General features: G+C 40.6%; 1 protein-coding gene across 1 annotated transcript in view; it reads left to right on the forward strand.

Moving 5' to 3' along the window:
* XPR1 (xenotropic and polytropic retrovirus receptor 1) overlaps positions 1-17,985 on the forward strand; it is a 110,979-nt gene that overhangs the window by 66,001 nt on the left and 26,993 nt on the right. The window contains exons 3-4 of the mRNA XM_075096932.1: positions 8,648-8,749; positions 14,504-14,727. Coding sequence (XP_074953033.1) covers positions 8,648-8,749; positions 14,504-14,727 — 326 coding nt within the window. The remainder of the gene's footprint in view (positions 1-8,647; positions 8,750-14,503; positions 14,728-17,985) is intronic.

The raw sequence follows: 17,985 nt of genomic DNA on the forward strand, positions 1-17,985 counted from the left end.
GTTCAGTTTTGTTTTAATTGCTGTCTTGTGTTTTTGGTTATGTCAGATGTTCTGAAGGTTTCTGTGCAGTTTTAATGAGAAGGTAATTGTTATTGCCTAGTAAAATTCTGGAAATAAGACTATTAAAACTGGAGGCTCAATAAAAAGAGCATAAACAGTCACTTTATTATGAAGCTTTATCTCCTGACAGAAACCTTTTTTGCTTGATTAAAATATTCAAAAGATTGAACTTACATCTTTCTTGATACGTATGAATACACATTAAAAAAGATTGGAAAGTTTCCTCTTACTTCTCTTTCCATGCTATGAAGTATGACCTTCATTCAGGAGGTGGGGGAGGGAAAGAGTATTTAGGGTGAGGGATCTCTACTGTATTCAGCACTGGAGTATTTTAGTTTCCCTTAATTGCCCCTTGCTGCTGTGTTTCTAGTCCCCATGGTAATTTCTTCCATCACTGGTTTGGGGGCTGGACCAATGGCCCAAATCTACAGCACTGGGATGATCTTCCTCTCCCCTTTCTGGAGCATACATATATATTTGTTTAAAAGTCGCTTGGCTAAAAGGTCAGGAGCTCTAGCACTGGTGCTGATATCAGCGGAGGATTTGCTGAATTCATTGAGTTTTGCCAGACTGAAGGGAAACATGGGCTAGGTGAATATACGGAAAAACATCAGTTTGAATTCTGAGCTCCTGACTTCAAATCAACAGTTCTGGTGCTGGTTTTCCATACTGCTGAGTGCTTTTGCGACTTCTTTTGTTCTGCTTTTGTCTGTTTGGCTTAAGGACCAAGTTGGGCTACTTAAGGAAGTATCCTTTACTTCCATCCACGTGAATTAGCAGAAGGAAGGTTTTTAGATTGTTTCATACCTGTATAAAACACAGCTGTGCTTATTTACTCTAGGTCCGTTCAGTGGATCTTAAAAGCATGAACAGATACTGCTAATTTTTGTTTGGTGGCCCTCTCATTGAGGAGGGGGAAAAACTATAATTTTGGATGCAATGTTGCTCAGATTAAAGGCTAATGAAGACCTCTCTTTGCAGAAGGAATGGATGGCAGTGCTGAACTGTCATCTCATGTAGCATCTGTAAGAGGTGTATGGGCTAGTTCAGACCTCTTGTCCATAAGAGGCTGGAGTATCTCTGCGTTACTTAACCTGAAATGTGTAAACTGTGATAGGGTTTTTTGTGCAACCATAATTGCTGCTGTCTTGTCTTGTTTAAATGAAAGCCAGAATTCGAAGCAGCGGACCAGCAGCTTGAAGAACATGTCATGTGCATTGTGTAACCAGGGATCGTCCCGGTGTGGTCCTGGTAATTCCACAAAACTGCAATATCTCTGTTCGCATTGCCGGTTACTTGTCTAAACTGAGCATACGTGACCGTTCTGTCTGGACAAGTCCTAGTGTGTACTGACTGAGTAACTCAATCTGGTATTCTCCAGTCTTTGTCTTGGAGTCTGATAATGGTCAATGTGAAATTTCATCTGGAGTCTTAGCATTGAGCGTCTTTCCTTGGCTCTTAAGTGTGTGGCAGTATTTCTGGTTGGGCTTATTGGGAAACTGTTTCAAGAACACACAGTGAATCTTTGCTTTCCTTCTTGAAAAGAATAAACAATTAAAGCTTGTTCTTAAGCAGGGAAGGCAGGTTTGAGAGTCCTGTCACTGTGTGATGCCTCCTGGCATCCAGGTCTATCACACTGTATTAATATTTTTATGGTAGGTTCTGAAATATTATTAGGCATTTGTGCTGCTTCTAATTTTTTTTTCTGTCACAAGTTTCTGCCTAGCTGTCCTTCAAATATGAGGTACCACATAGCCTCAGTTTTGTTATTCTACTGGGAATATTGATTTTCCTAACGGTACAGAAGTGAAGCATCATAAGTGTTGAAACATCGTGGTCACATATAAGGACAGAGGACAGAATGTGGAGTTATAATCCCAAAGCTGAGGCAGTGCTGGCAGTCTGCAAATTCAGACAACCACCTAATAATCATGAATTATAACAGCAAAACTGGGGACAGCTGGGGCGTAAGCTTACAGAGCCTTGGGGTCATCTCTGCTCCAATGCTGTGCCAACCTAGTTGGGTTTTTTACACCCCTCTTGCCTCCCCTGATCTCAGCTACTTGGAAGGTTGTAATTTAGATCCTTTTCCAGGCACACAGGGTTAAACTAGCCATGCTTTTTACATATCTGCTGAAGGGTTAGAATCTTTTTCCTCTGAAATAAGAGAATTTGAAAAAGGTCAACTTCAAAGCATCATTGCACAGATGGCTTTGCAGAGCTGTAGTCACAGTAATGCGCATGTAGCTGCGCTTGTACCAGGAGAATCCGGTGACAGCACCACTACACTCTCGCCTCAGTGACTTCCTTGTAATAGCTGTCAAAGACTAGTGCTGCCTTCTTTGTTTGCAAAATGACTTCTTACGAGTGCTAGATACTTGTTTAAAGAAGTATAGAAGCTGTAGAACAGCTGCACAGCTACCCTGCAGACTGCAAAACCTGACACTTCAAGCTACAAAGCTCGTAGCCAGCCAGCTGGGCAACAGCTGTCTTCTCACATCTGGCTCTGTGTTGCCTGTTTTTTCTGCACCTGAGGTTCATACCAAGATGCTGCCATTGCTTTAAGATTCTATGTTTAGAGTCACAAATATAAGTAATTTATAGGAGGCACTTGGCTGGATATCTAGCTTGTGAGCATGTTTGGGGAGGTGGCTTTTTCCTTCCAGCTAAATAAACCATCTACAAGAATCTGGCTGGTTTCCTTGTAAGATTTCAGTGACACAATCTAAAAGTAAGGAAGCAGAATTTTTACCAACCTGAAAATCATAATTTCTAAAGGTATTTTGAAATAGTTTCCATTCATTCTGGATTAATTGGTAAAAACAACAAAATGGTGAACCAAAACCTGAGAGACCTTGTGTCGGTGACCTCCAGCAATTCTTGCCTCCTCCTCCCCCATCCCACACACAAACATTGCGTGTGCAGGCAATACCAAACTTATTTGCTACTTGAGTGGTCATTTTTTTATTACTAGGTTTAGGGAAATAATTTAATAACCAAATCTAATTTGGGCTAAAGCATTCATTAAGTGGAGAGCCAGCCAGCTCATCCGTGATGGTTTAGAAAAGTAGTTATAGCCTGCTATGAATTTTCTTAGTGTGTTGTGTTTTTTTAATATTAACTAGTGCACGAAGCTTCTTTCTTGCTGATTTCATAGTATTTTAATTCAAGGTCCACTTTTTGGTTGATGGAGACCAAGAGAGATGCACACCATTACGTGTGTGTACAATTTGCCGCTCAGAAGTTAAGGTGGAGAAACATGAATGGAAATGTTCCTTATCTGCAAGCAGAGTTGGCTTCCTTCCTCATCCTACAGCAGGAATATGTCCTAGGAATAAATTTCTATGTCTGTACTTCAAGCACATAAAAGTTTTCTCATGCAGAATCTTATTTGCCACAAGATCGGACATGAAACTGCATGGCAAGTAATGAATTTATTAGGAGCTTTCAGTGAGTGATCCAATTTTCAGCTGACCCAAGTATAGCTTTCTGTTGTGAGGAAGGGAGTTGCCTTGCGGAAGAACCTTTCCTTTGGAAAAATACCCCTGTATACATGAGGACAATGCATTAGAGGTGTAAAGGTAATCTTGTGTTTATGAACTACACAGTTTGATTTTTAGCTGAAAATTTTTTTCACTGTACTATGTAAAAGATTGGGAGACTGTACAATCCTGGTGCTGTAGAACTGTCAAGGGTATTAGAAAATTGTGATGGTTGAGTAGATGGGCAAAGCTGATGGAGGGCTTGGAAGCAGACGTGTTTTTTCATTATAGTGACCCACTTTTAGAATTTTGAGAATGGTAATAAAAGTAGCCTTTTTTCTTTTTTTTTTCCCCTAATATGCCACTGAGCCTAGAAGCATAAGCAGTTACTGTCTTCATAGACCTGGGAACTAGAAAACTGTCTTTTAAATCTTGTTATTTTTTCAGAGCACAGATGTGTTGTTGCAGACCTTTGAGCTGTGTGTACAGGGCTTTTGGTTAGCAAGAGGCCAAGGCCAGGGTGTGGAAAATATTAAAAGCTTAGTGTATTTAAAATGGTGCTGATGTTAAACTTGTGATCACCAGTTCAGTATTATTTGATGTGTTTAATGCCAATGTTGAGTTTGACTTTTTTTACTGAATAGATGGCAGTCCTCCAAATAAACAAAATCGTCTCCTTTTAGCTGAAGTGTTGAAATAACCTTACTCAGAGAAAAGTTTTGTAGCAAACAGAAGATGATCCTGCAAACTACACCTGTACTGATCTCATAACAAAGCTAATTATCTTTTTTAATTAAATGCCCCTTAAAATTCAGCATGGTAAAGGCTGAAGGAATTCTTTTTTTAGTTATTACTTTTAGAGGGTACTGCTCTAACAAAGAAAACTTTTACTGTCTGTTTTCTTGCATGGAAGTGAGTAACCCGAGCTGCCTGGGATGCGCATCATTTGTGTATGTGCTACAGCTACAGAAAACAAGAAATGAAATGAACAGTCCACAGATGCACTGAGAAATGAGTGCTTGGGGCAGTGCAGGAATATAACTCGCATGTTAATTTTTCAACTTCAGGTTATATTTCAGATGTGCCAGCATCTGAACTCTCTGCAAACTAGAAAGTGTGGCGACGGGAGTACATCCAGATTGCTGCTGGTTTACCACTTGGCTTTGCAAGTAAAAGCAAGAGTCTTTCAGGCCTACTTTGTTTTTCATTCACAGTAGGCAATTGCATAGGACGATGAGGTCAGGAAGCTGCAATATTGATCATACTATCTTCTTGGCAACCTTGTTCGGGGCAACTTTGTGGAGCTTAGGGTAAATGGAGTATTAGGGCTATAGAAAAAGAACAAAAGGAAGGTTACTGCTGGCCCTTCTTGGCAGCAATAGCTGGATGCCTGTTTAAAAAAGCATCTGTTGTCATGGAGCTTCTGAATCCAGGGCTGGTTTCTGGCACCGTGATTTTCTCATGGCAAAAAACATAGTCCTGTCCTAGCCTTGGGGAGGAAATAAATAAATAAAGGCCATAGCCTTGGCAGCACATGTCTGTTATTGCAGCTAAATGACTGAACGGCAGCAGGAACAGGACCAAAGGGAAACCTTTTCTTTACAGAGAATCCTGGTTTTTTTTTAAAGCTGGCATCCATTATAGTCTGCAAAATATCTTTTATAGGAAGGTGTTTGACACTTGGAGAAGGATTTTGAATAGTTTATATAGAACTTGCTTTCCTCTGAGTCAGCAATGTTTTGAGGTAGAAACAGAGACATGAATTCGTAATCTCAAGGTTTTTGGAAGGTCTTCCAGTAGCAGTTTGTTTGTGTTTTAAAGCCCATTTTCCTCTTCTAAACTTCAGGCATAGTCAAACAGTTTAACACATGTATTTATAATTTCCTGAAGTGGTCAGTAATGGACAGTAAGATATTTATTAATATATTTGGCATTGTTTATGTTAGTTTAACACTATGTTGCTTGCTGAGGTTTTTGCTACGATATTTTGATTGCATAGGAATATCATGCTTGACTTCATGAGCAAAAAGTATACTCCGCTTCCTGATGAGATTTTTTTTTTTAATATTATCATTCTTGGGTAGTTCGAGTGACTGAAGTTTAAAAACTTGCGTGGTTTTATTTTTGCTTTGTGAACTTACTGGAACCTAGAAACAAGTGGTGGTAGAAGTGGCTCAGTGCTTCCGAAGCAGGAAAGCAGTGAGAATCTGTGCTTGTACGTCTGTATGACTTGCTTTTAAAGGCGAAAGGTTTATTACCCCATGTCAGAAAGCACCTATAGGCAAGCTCTTCTGCTAGAGATGTGTGAACTCTTTGCAGCAAAGAATTTGCCCTTCAGGTCGGTCCTTAAGAGTCAGCTCTGTTTTGGTACTGCCTGATTACTGTTATTTTGAAACATTTCAGACAGCTAGTGAATAAAATCTTTGCATATTAAGTATCGCATGGTAACTTCTGTTGCTTTACCTGCCTGCTTGTTTTGTCCGCCCGTGCTAGTGGCTGTTGGGTCAAGGAATAGGGCTCTCACAGGCAAGTTCAGATTGGCCTTGCTGGTGGGGCCCCAGGGTAGGATGTTGTAACCTCTCTGACTCCACTCTTAGAAATTACCAGCCCCAAAGCAGAGTTATTTTCTGTCTTTCTGGTGTTCTATGCTGCCTGTAAAGAGGGATCTGTGTTGAGGCACTAGGCTGAGCAGGAGCAGTAGAGGCACACGTGCGTGTGGTTCTGCAAAGTCTGTGTTGGGCCAGTGACCTCGAGCAGGGGTGTAATGACACCACGGGGCTGCTGCGGCTTTTCTTCAGCAAAGAAGAGTCGGAGCCCTGTCATTTCAGGGTTGGTTTGCACAAGGGAGGGAACCCGCGTCCTTGGGAGTAGCTGCAGATCTGCAAGTGTAATCGTCAGATAATGAAGGGACCCTGGGAGCCAAAACTTGGAGGTTGGAACAGCCTTCGGAGCCCTTGTGAATTCTTTTCTGCAAGCCCTTGGCTGGTGGAGCTGTAAACATCAGTCATCTGTGCAGGACTGGTTTTGGGGTTTGTTTTTTCTGTTGTTGTTGTTGGGGGTTTTTTTTGTGTGTGTGTGGTTTTTTTTTTTTCTTCCTTCCTTCCTTCCTCTGTTTCACTCCTTAAAGCATCCTCAAACCCCAAGACAGACTTCTTCCAGCATTGCCCCTGCAGGCTTGCATTGTGTTATTTGCTCTTTCTATACAAATGCCCTGAAACACTAATAGTGTCTGTCGGTTTATGGTGCTCAGTATCAGCGCCACAAACATAAAAACGAGGAAATTCTAAATACGAAAAGTTTGTATATACTACTTTGAGGTTTTTACCTAAAAATTAATGCTGAAAGAAAAATATTTTATTATGACAGTCCAGAGTGTTTATGTGCTAGAGTGAAACTTTTCTGTAGACACTCATCATCTCAATTTAATAACATGTATTTCAAAATCTATTTCTTGACCTTATCAAGACTGTAATAAAATTTTAATTTTTCCTATTTAGTAATACTAACCTTTTTTAGTCTGTAAGACTGCATAAGAATTCAGAAACAGTAACTATGGGGGGTATGAGGAGTCTGCTTTATTTCAGCATTAGGAACATTTGGAACAGATGATTGACAGTGCTAAAATTTGTAATTATAAAGTGGATTCTTTGATTTTCACTCATTAACTCATTTCTTAATTATTAGAAAAACAATTTTTTTTCTCTGAAATTCTGCACTTCCAGAGATGCTGCACTATATTCCTTATAATAACAAAGTGACCAAATTGCTGCTTTAATTGGAAAATTTGACTTGAATTACAGAATTGTACTTAGCTCTTCTAAAAGAGTTAGAATTGTCCCACAGCAGTGGGGGAGAAGTGTGGATCTGATCACGATCACCATAATTTAGGCCTCTTCCTTTATACTTTGCTTATGAGAGAGATATTTTATTTTCCAGGAAGGAAGAAGGTAGTTTCCACACATTTACTCGCTGGGCAGATCTTAGTTTGCTGTGGTGCTACGTTTGTATCTGAAGGATTATAGTGATGAGAAAGTGGGAATGATGGCTGAAGCCAGAGAGTCCTCCTGGAAGGTCAAATGAAGCCTTCATTTAAAAGCTTGGCACCTTCCTTCTAAATACGATTGTTTACTAATCTGGGCTGAATACTTTTTATGACCAGCTTTGTTCTTCAAGAGCAAGACCAGTGCCTGTGGTAGGGCAAACGTGTATACCAGTCCCAGCACAAAGCACGCTGCAGTGGCAGGAGTGCTGGGGGAAACAACTGACTAGCTGGAAAGGGCACGGCATGGACACACAGCCCTGATGGTACTTAGCCTTCCAGGGGAGAAAAAAATAATCCCCCATCATAAACCCCAGTCTTTGTTGAAGAGGTTTGCTCTCACAAAGTTTGTGTTGGAGTACTTGCCAGTGCCCAAGACTGGGGAGCAGAACAACTTCTGGGTGGATAAATGTAAGAATTTAACCCTAACATAGAGTGATGGTAGCATCCCGCTACTTAACCTGTTTCTGTTTTGGTTGGAAGATCTTTTCTTGATCTGGCTCATCGCATGGTTGCGCCAGTGATGTGGGAGGGAAGAGGGGGGCCACCCATGCAGCTGTGTGGCTTTGTGCTGGCTTCACGTGGCGGCAGAGAGGTGGCTTCAGGATGCTGGAGGCAGCAGAGTAGGCAGGTGGGACAGGGCATGGTCTTCCCTTTCCACTGGTGTGCAGCTTCTGGGTGGGTGACTCTGTGGTAGTAAGATTCCTGTAAGTATAAAGGGTAGTCTTGATCCATGCCCTACAGGCATGGTCACACAAGGTGGGTTAGGAAGCGGAAATGAAGCATGTGAGATCTGCAATAGCACCTGAAGGATTAAAAAAGATGATGGAAACTTTGGTCAAGGTGCTGGTCTGCTTATGTGGGCTTTTCCCTCTCTGTCTTGGGGCAATTCCTTTCACAGCCAAAGCTGTGTTCCCTTAGAGCCCTTTGGACTTGATTATTCTTTCTCTGCGTGAAAAAGAAGGTGGATTTACTGTGAAGAAACATTTCCATGGCAGCCACTTAAAACTGTTCCCATGTTCTTCTGTTACAACTTCCTTTTTTTTTTTACTATTTTGTTTTCTAGACACAGATGAGGACACAGTGAAAAGGTGTTTTGCCACATTTGAAGAGAAGTTCTTCCAAACCTGTGAGAAAGAACTTGCCAAAATCAACATTTTCTATTCAGGTAAGGTGCTTATTTGTGTGTATTTGTGGAAAATACAGCACTGCAAAATAGAGTCTGAAGCTCTCAAACTTTCAGAATAACCACAGTGGTCATGCAGGTCTACGATCAGGTAATTATATGGCAGGTTTATATGGGAAACTGCTCTGATCTAATCACAGACGTGGAGCTAAACCATGCTATTTGAATGGAGGGAGAACGAAGGGCAGGTGATTTCACTGCCTTGCAATAGCATCCTGCTGAACTTTATGAAGATGCTCTTAAACTTAAGTGGCAGCTAACATATAGGGCACAGTTTGTCAGCTTACCCATGGTGTCAGTCTCCTGTGGATGTTTTAGGCGTGCTAAGGTCCCTCGCTGATGTTTCCTGAGCTTGTGCAGGAATAGCTATCACAGCCTTGCCTGTGTAAGGTAACTTGACCCTCTTGATGTCTCCGACAAGTTTTTAAGTGCTTAACTCTTACTTAAACTCTTGCTGCCTTCTGGAGTAGATCAGCAAGTAGCAATCTGTCATTAGCTGAGTGTAAAATCCTGTTTAGTAAATTGAATAAAAATATAATGGTGGTGAGAGTAGGGATTCCTAGGGGTCATATAGCAAAGCGCTACTGTTTGTTGCTTTCCCACCCCTTGGTTTTAAAATAAACTTTAGAATGGGGGATAACTGGAAATTCACCCTGTAATATTGTTACAAAAGGCTTTAGTAACACTGTGCACCAGTTCCACCCACCATTACGCTTCAGCTGGTTTACAACCTCTTTTGGTAAGGTTTAAATTGTGTTTTCAACTAGAAGAGTGTTTAAATACGGATAAAACGATGCATTGACTTCTGCTATACTTGCTCTTAACATGTTGATTTATTAACTTGGTCCTAAAACCAGGCTTTTGCAGCACAATATGGTAGTCTTTTCTATTTCTGATTTTAATCTGGTAACAAAGACAAAGTTGAATTGTGCAAGATATCTTAATAACTATCAGGTGATGGCTTTGTTGCTAGCTATTTTATTGCTAGCAGAATCTGGGTTGTAAACACAAGAATAGCTGAAAGCATAATAGATTTAAAAAACTGTGCATTGCAGCTTGCCTCTGTTCAGCTGCCATCTAGGGAAGTAAACCTCTCCTGGGCCGGCTGTGCCTGCTCTTCTGGCTCCCTGGAGCAGTGGTGTTTTGCTATAGTCAGAGTGCATGCCAGGACAAGGGCAAGGGGCAGTCTGTAGGTAGAAGCAATATGTTTGATTAGGCTTGCTGGGTTTTACACTTTATAGGCGTTTTTCTGCATACAATTCATATGTACCTAACTCAGAAAAATTGTTCTCAGTTTTGTGTCCCCCTGAGTCCTTCTGTTTCTCTCCCAAGTCTGAGGTAAGGCTTTTATGCTCAGAAACCTACCTTACTTTTCTGGTGATATCAGGTCCTGTCTACTATGAGCTAGACTCTGTGGAGGAAGTTCTGACAATTCAGATGTGCAATACAGATTATCATTTTCCCTAATGAGGACCTGCTAGCACATGTGCGCCCACATATACGCACCCATTCCAGCATTGTTGAAAATGGCATTAATAATATAGGGTATTTTTCTTCAACTTGCTGTCATTTCAAAAAGTTATAGGAGAATATATGTAATTTGAAAATCTCTTCTGATAAGATTAAAATAAGTCTTTTATTTGCAGAAGAGTGATGTGACTTTAATAGTATGGAAACCCTTTATTAGGGTTATTAACATTAAGTTACATCAAGAAATGTTCCATCAGTAGTTCCTCTTCTTGATCATGTCAGAAAAATGTCACATCAGACCCTGTTGTAACTCCAGGCATGTGGTGGCTTGGATTATAACCTAGTACATCCTATTTATTATAGGCTTATTATACGGCTTATTACACACTTGTCTTTATGACAATAAATACTGTCCATTTTCAAGAAAGCTAAGCTTTCTATTGATCTCCGCTTCATTTCCTTGTCGCCTTTCCCAGCTCTTAGAGATCCTCGGTGAGCACAGCTGGGGATTGTCACAGCACGGACAACCCCATCCTCTTGGGATGGGCTGCTCCCAGACCCCAGCTCCTCCCCGGCTCCCTGGAGCACTGTGGGTCGGAGTGCCTGCTGCAAAATGCCTTTGCCTTTTGCTGTATACTCAGATTGCCGGCTCTCATCAAACATAGCCTTAATTCCCCAGAGCATCATCCCAGCTCTGTAGGAAGGAAAACTGCCAATTACTAAATCTGATTTGATAAACAGTTTGTGATTATTTGGACTATGCTCAAGAAAACCTACACTCAACTGAAAGAAGAAAGAATAGCAGTAAAATTTTCAGATGGTTACAGTAGAAGAATGCCTCTTCAAGTGCTAAAGCTTTATCTGTGGCCAGTTTTGATTTGTGTTTGGGATTTTCTAGAGGGGAGGTTTGTTCTATTTTAAACTAGTATCATCAGGATCTGCTTGGGCTACTGTTTAGCTAGTAACATTTTTGTGGTTAATTTAGGAACTGGTTGTATTATTTGTAGGAAGCCACGGCTTTAACTTGGTAAGCAAAATATTGGACACGTGTTCAAGTAGGAAAAGGAAGGAGTGCTTAAAGAGCCTAAAATGCCCAGAGCCCTGAGCCAGGTAGCTGTGAGGTGGTATGGGCTGTTCAATTACCTCCTGTCTGGTGAAACAGGTTTTGATCACAACCATGACCAGGTAAACTGGAACTTGGGGGGAAATGTTACTAGCTCCTTGGTGTGATAGGTTTTTTTTCCCATTATCCCTATGTGTGAACTTTTCTTTAAACATGGAAAATGGAGTCAAAAGCAACTTGGAAAATCATAGTTGAGGTGATAATTCTTTACATGGTATTTTTTAGTCAGGATCTAGAAGCGTTTTTTGGGCAAAGCTGCTTCTTTATTGCAAGCACTTTTGCTGAAGTCTGCCTCTGGTTTTAGATTTGTCCTTAGTCTTTGCTGTGCGATTACGCTCGAGCTGAGGACTCAGTGGGCTGCAACACAAGAGTGGTTCCAGTTTCTAAGTATATGCAGCTTTTTTCTAACTCTTTTGAGTGGCACATATTTTTTGATAGTCACTTTTTGGAGTGCTAAATTAGTGGTACTGGTGAATGTCTTTTCAATTATTTTGGAATATGTTGCAAACTAAGAAATTAATTTCTACTTTGCTTTGTCATTTCCCCAGGCAATCCCCTGGGAGGTTTTAAGAATAGCAGCACACATTTTGTCTTATTTTTGTTCTGCAATGAATCTTGATTATAAGATCATACCTAATGACCTGAAATGATTTGTGGACTGGATAACTGGAGTCAGTGCAAGAGAGAAGGCAGGGGGGAGAAGAAGGCAGCAAGACTGCTGTTTCTCAGGAGTGGCAGGTCATTATAGGACTGAGTCAGTTGCCTTTAAAATCTGATCCTCAGAGGACTGCAGTCCTCCCCTATGGATGGAGAGGGCTGTATAGAAGACAGCACGTGACTTTTCTCAGCAGTGCGTCATTAAGGAGAATATTTGTATTTGGAGATTATGGTTTTTTATGGATGTCACTTTGCAAACACATAGGAAAATTGCAGCAGCAGTTTTATAAATATTTCAAAGCATTGTCTTTTCTTTAAATATTGTGTTACTAAATTGATGGATTGTAAGTTTTTTCCGGACATAGGGACAACAGAACAGTGCTTTAAATTGAAAGATGTAAATTTAAACTCTTCCATATTTAATAACTTGATCCAAAAGAAATCTCAGTGTATCACAGATGGTTTAATATGACATTTTGAATATACAGAATGAATTTGTGGGTTTTATTTATGTGAAAGTTTTGATTCTAACAGCTACTCTAACAGATATCCATTACTTCTTCCTGAGAGAGTTCCCAAAGTGGGGAGAGAGTACTGGTTTTGCAATCTGACCTTGTGTGTGTTTAATATTATGTGGTGGTTGGCTGTGGGCAGACACTTCTCACCGTGGGCTGCACTGCCTCTGTTCAGTGAAGTCCTCACAGCTGTAGAAGTTGTTGGAGAGGAGTTGTCCTTTCCTGTCTTCTTTTTAAAACCTCTTACTTTAATAAAGCTTATAATCAAGAAAGTTATAGAGAGTTTCAGGCTCTTCTGTACTTGATTTTTCTCTATTGATACCTGTTTCCTGTTCAGAAAGGCATTCTCCTTCTGGAAAATATCTTACGCAGAGCACTGTAAAATTATTTACACAGGAGTTTTGCTCTTAAAATTAACCAGAATTGAATAAGACTGAGGAAAAGGTCAGAATTGCTCCCATAAGAGTCAATCTTACGTCTGGGGGAGAAATTGAGAATTACCATTAAGTTGTTATATAAGATACTAATGAAGAGAATTAAATTGACAGCTAGGAGACTGTCGGGCAGAGCTTTGGGTTGTGGTTTCTGGTGCAGTGGTGTATGTCCTGCTGGGTGGAGGTGGCTCCAGCTCCCAGCCACCTGCTCCAACACTGAACCCGCTCAGTGTCTTCCTGGCCAAGGCCGGCACCCGTGGTCTGTGATAGTGCTTATCGACAGAGATGCCAAAGTTGTGACTGAAGCCGTAGTGGGGGGAAGCCTGGAAGGAACTAGCTGTACAGAACAGAGAGAAAGATAATGGTGTCAGTTATGCTGCTTTTGGCATTATAAGATTGTTATTTAGCCAAAAAGATTAATTTCTGAAAGTACATAAAGCAGCATGTTTAAAGGAACACCTGTTTTATACTTGAGATATGAGGAAGAGAGACTGATGTGTTCTGAAAACACATCAAAACGAGATTTAAATTCCGATTGACTGTCCCTTTAATCAGTAAATGATGAGGCAATGCTTCTAACCTGCATGAGCCTAAACTGAGGAAAAGAGGGATAAATTATTACAGAGGATCATGTACAGCAGCAAGTAGTGTTGTAACTCCTGATCAAAGCAGAAGCTGTGTTTGTCTGTCACCGGGAGCTTGGCAAAGGGGTTGCATTGCTCTTGGAGCAATGAAATTCATCGTCACATTTGAAGTGTGGTTTTTTTTTTTCTTTGATTTCCTTACTGTCATATAAAAAGACAGTAATCACGTAGTCAGTAGTGGATGCACAGATATGAAAAGTGCTTTGCTTACTAACTGTCAAGTTTCATAATATTGTCTAACAGGTTTTTTTCTAATGCTTTTTTGTACATTTGCTTTATTTGAGAAAGGCGAGCAGCTTTCCTTTTTGTGCAGAGTAGACGTGTGGTCACTGCTTTGGTATTTGGATGAGACCCTATCTGCCTGGCGGCCTCCAGCTACAGCTCTGCCAGTGTGGGGGGGGCCTGACCCTGTGTCCCTGGGCTGGTTTATATCCCCTAGGTACAGACGGCAGCTGCGCAGGTTGGGCTTCTTCCATCAGTAACAGGTATTCATACAGTTCTGGAACAAGCATCCTCTAGAAATCAGATCTGGGGTGGAAGTTGAGAGGCCTGACTTCATGTCTAATGCTGCTTTAGTCTGTGCTGAAGGGACAGCCCCTTCATTTTGACTATATTCATTAAGACCTGTCTGACATGACAGCTTTTTTTTGGAGGACACGTATGTTTTACATAGGAGTGCATTAAAACCGTTAATGAGAAGGAGCTTCATAAAAGAGAAATATGCAGAGTTGTTGAATTTAATGCTTAGTGGGGGAAGGCCATGCAGTAGGTTATTCAATGCAGTTCTTTTTACCTACAGGTGCATTACTTCAGGAAAAGGCATAGTGCTTTTTGTGGGCTCAGTAGGCATGGTATTCTCCTCTCATCTGACTTATTCCTTTCCTTGCTAACAGAAAAGCTTGCAGAAGCTCAGCGCAGGTTTACTACTCTTCGGACTGAGTTACAGTCAACTTTGGATGCACAGAAAGAAGCCAGTGGGGCTTCCACGCTACCACGGCGCAGAAAGCCGGTCTTCCACCTGTCCCACGAAGAGCGTGTCCAGCATAGGAATATCAAAGATCTGAAACTGGCCTTCAGTGAGCTCTACCTCAGCCTCATCTTACTGCAGAACTATCAGGTACGTGCAAAAAGAGGTGGAAAAAGCCCTGTGTTTAAATATCTCTGTGCTTTGTGTATCCTTGAGTAGCCTCATTCAAGACAGTTTTATTTCTTTTTTTTTTTTATTTTGGGGTCCCTAAACATTTTTAAAGAAAAGGCAGATGCTTAGTAGCTAGAGTACATCTTGGTTTTTTTTTTCTTCAGCTAGAAGTGCTAAGCTGTCCTGCAGAAGGACCTTTCTCCTTCCTTTTCTGGGCTGGCTGGCCCCAGCACCCTGGCCCAGGCACAGTCAGGACACAAAGTCACGTCAGGGCCTCCTTTTTCTGTAGTGTGTTGTTCTGCGCGGGGCTGGAGCTGGCAAGTTAGGGAAGCAGCTCTTTTATCTAATATTTGTAATGAAGCTTGAAATACTGACATACTGTTTCCTCTTGGCGTTACCATGGTAGTGTCTGTGACCTTGCTATATCAGAATTTCTTGTTAAAACATCCATTTTAAAAAAAATGTTTTTAATTCTGTAGGATACAGGCTCATTTGCCTTGAAGTATGAAAAAACAAATCTTTAGTTGTACTTGGATTTCTGGCATGAAAGGGCATGGTAGATATTGCAGGCGGTGATTTAGTTTCAAAAATTTTGAAACAAAAACCCGAAACCGTTAAGATCTTTTTTTGCTAGGTTAGCTCTTTTGGGGTTAAATACTCTGAAATGCTTTTAAGTGTCTTATTGTGGAGGGTTTTAGCTTCTTAAACAAGAATGTTTGAAGTTAAATTTGCTACATCTGCATTTAGACCATTACCAGTGTTGTACTGGAAAATTTTACTAAACAAAATTCACCATAAGAATTACCTGAATACTGCTCTGCAGTATGGGCAAAACTTAATTTTTCCAAAATTCTGAGGGTTTGTACCTCTCCTAAAATGGCATTGTGTCCTTGAGCACATGAGCATACGCTGCCAACACTTACTCCAGATGCCTCAACTGGAATTACCTTGCTTTCACAGTTTCCAAAAGGAGCAGAGCTTCTTTCTACAACATAACTTCAAAGAGAGAATGAGAAAAATTAGTTCAAATCAGTTTTGAAGTTGAGGACAAGGAATACAAGTACTAAAACAAAAATAAACCCAATTCCGGAGTACTACTCTTACATTCTAAGCTCAGAAGTGATTAAGAACTGGGAGTATTCAAGGTCTTGCAGTTTTGGAGAGGGAAAACAGTAACATGGTGAGAAGATGAAGTAGCTGAGGCCTTTGTATAGGAGATAAAGTGAAGTCACCAGCAAATTCCTCAGTCTGTTAGGACTGAAGCAAGAGCAAAAGTTGCATGTGTTCATTCCTAAGGTACAGAAACCAAACAGCAAGCAAAACTGTAACTTGTCTCCAGGGCAGCTGTTACTTTTTTAACTTAGCAATGATTAACCTTCTGATAAAATCAAGTTATAGTTAACAGTAATATATAATTCTAGAGTATGTTAATATATAAATAAATCTATTTGAAATGCTGTGTTTTAGAACATACAAACCTTCAAGAAATTATAATATATGCTTATGTATAATATTGTACACTTGTGGGGCAAATAATGGAGGCTGAATCAGTCTTATTAAACCACTGTGCACTTGCCTTGCTGGTGTGTTTCCCAATGTGCTTGTATATGAACAAAGATTTTTGAGTCCAATGTCTGATCCCACTTGGTCTTGTATAATATTATTGCATAAGTTGTGCTGTTTGGTTTTTTTTGCCTTTAATGACAAAACATACCATTAGTTGATTCACTTCAATGGATTTGATTAGTATCCAGCAGAAATGGAAGTCAGGCTTGGAGAAAGCCCCTTGCCAAATAAAAGCATCATAAATAGCAAGAAATACAAAACTTCTGACTGCATAAATGGTGTTTGACTGTTTTGTTTCACAGTCTCATCACTGTATATTCCTTGTCAGAAGTACTTCAGTAACCAATGGGGGTTTTATCACTCACTTTAGGGTTGCCAAATTTTTGCAGCAAGAGGATGGAATGCCACTGGAGAGATTGTAGGGTGTCTGGTGTAACTGTGGGTGACCTGCCAAGGCACACCAGAGTTAGCCTGTGATTGCACACATGGCAGATCAAGCACTCTTATATTGGTTCAGGCTACAGAAAAATAATTTTGTTGCATCTTTTTAAGTTCAAAATTCTGAAACAGTGATCTGCTCTACCTGGGGTTAAATACTGGCTTTTCCAATAGAAAGTAATTAAAGTGTCTTGTCTGCAATAATACAGATCGTTAATGTATTGGCTTCCTGCTCCTGTCTCCCTAGCCTCATTTCCCCACCTAAGCGGTAGGGGTCTGGTATTAAATCACTCTAAGCATAATTAGATTGAAAATAATTTCAGTGAGTAGTTGGCGCTCTTCCCCAGGGCGTTGGATTTTGCTGTTTTCTCTGGTTTTCTTTCCAAGCTACTTTCTAAGCGTTTTCAGAAGTGAATCTTGCCACGGTCTGTCTGTGTTCCTGCTGTTGCTTGAATGAAACGTTGAGTCTTCTGAGTAGTGTTTTCTGTATAATGAAATGCAGGATTTCAAATGCATCTTGTCACAGCAATTGCCTGCAGTGTGATGAGCTTTGCCTATCTTAGTTACTGTGCATTAGAAGGGTGTTGGGTCAGGTCTCATATATAACTTGGAAATCAACTGTTACTTCATGTTTTAATGCAGCACTGTGTGCTTATCTCAACAGACCAGAGAGTTACATCTCCCACGTCTGCAAGCCTAAACTAGTTTTGCCGTCACTGTGCAATGTACTCTGTGGATAAGGATGCTGTTATGGGGTTGTGCTTGGCTGGATTTAATCTGCAGCATTTAAAACTTTCACAAGTTTTCTGTTGTACAAGGATTTTCCTTATATAATGCAGTTATCTGGAGAACTTGATTTGAAACCAATCTAAAGTTTAAAGAAACTGGAAATCAGTAGCCTAGTTTCAGAAGGGAAAACACCTTGATGGATTGGCAGCGACAGTGGGAGTTGGGACAGAACAGTCTTCCTGCAGCATTGTATTTTTAAGAGCTCATTACAACTAGTGCTAATCCAGAGACCAGCTGCTGAGTTGCGGTACCTGAGGCATGCAGTACGGTGAACCCAGACAGAGGGAGCATGTCTTGCAATAACTTTAAGCATAGAAGTTTTGAGTATATCCAAAGGTTATTTATCTTCAGTGAGGTTTCATCAGGAATGTCGTTGCATCCTGCATTAAGGAGGAAAGTGGCAGCGATTTGGCTTTTCGGATAATATGAGGTTTAGGTAGTTCC

This window comes from Phalacrocorax aristotelis, chromosome 6, assembly GCF_949628215.1.
Source record: "Phalacrocorax aristotelis chromosome 6, bGulAri2.1, whole genome shotgun sequence".
Lineage (NCBI taxonomy): Eukaryota > Metazoa > Chordata > Aves > Suliformes > Phalacrocoracidae > Phalacrocorax > Phalacrocorax aristotelis.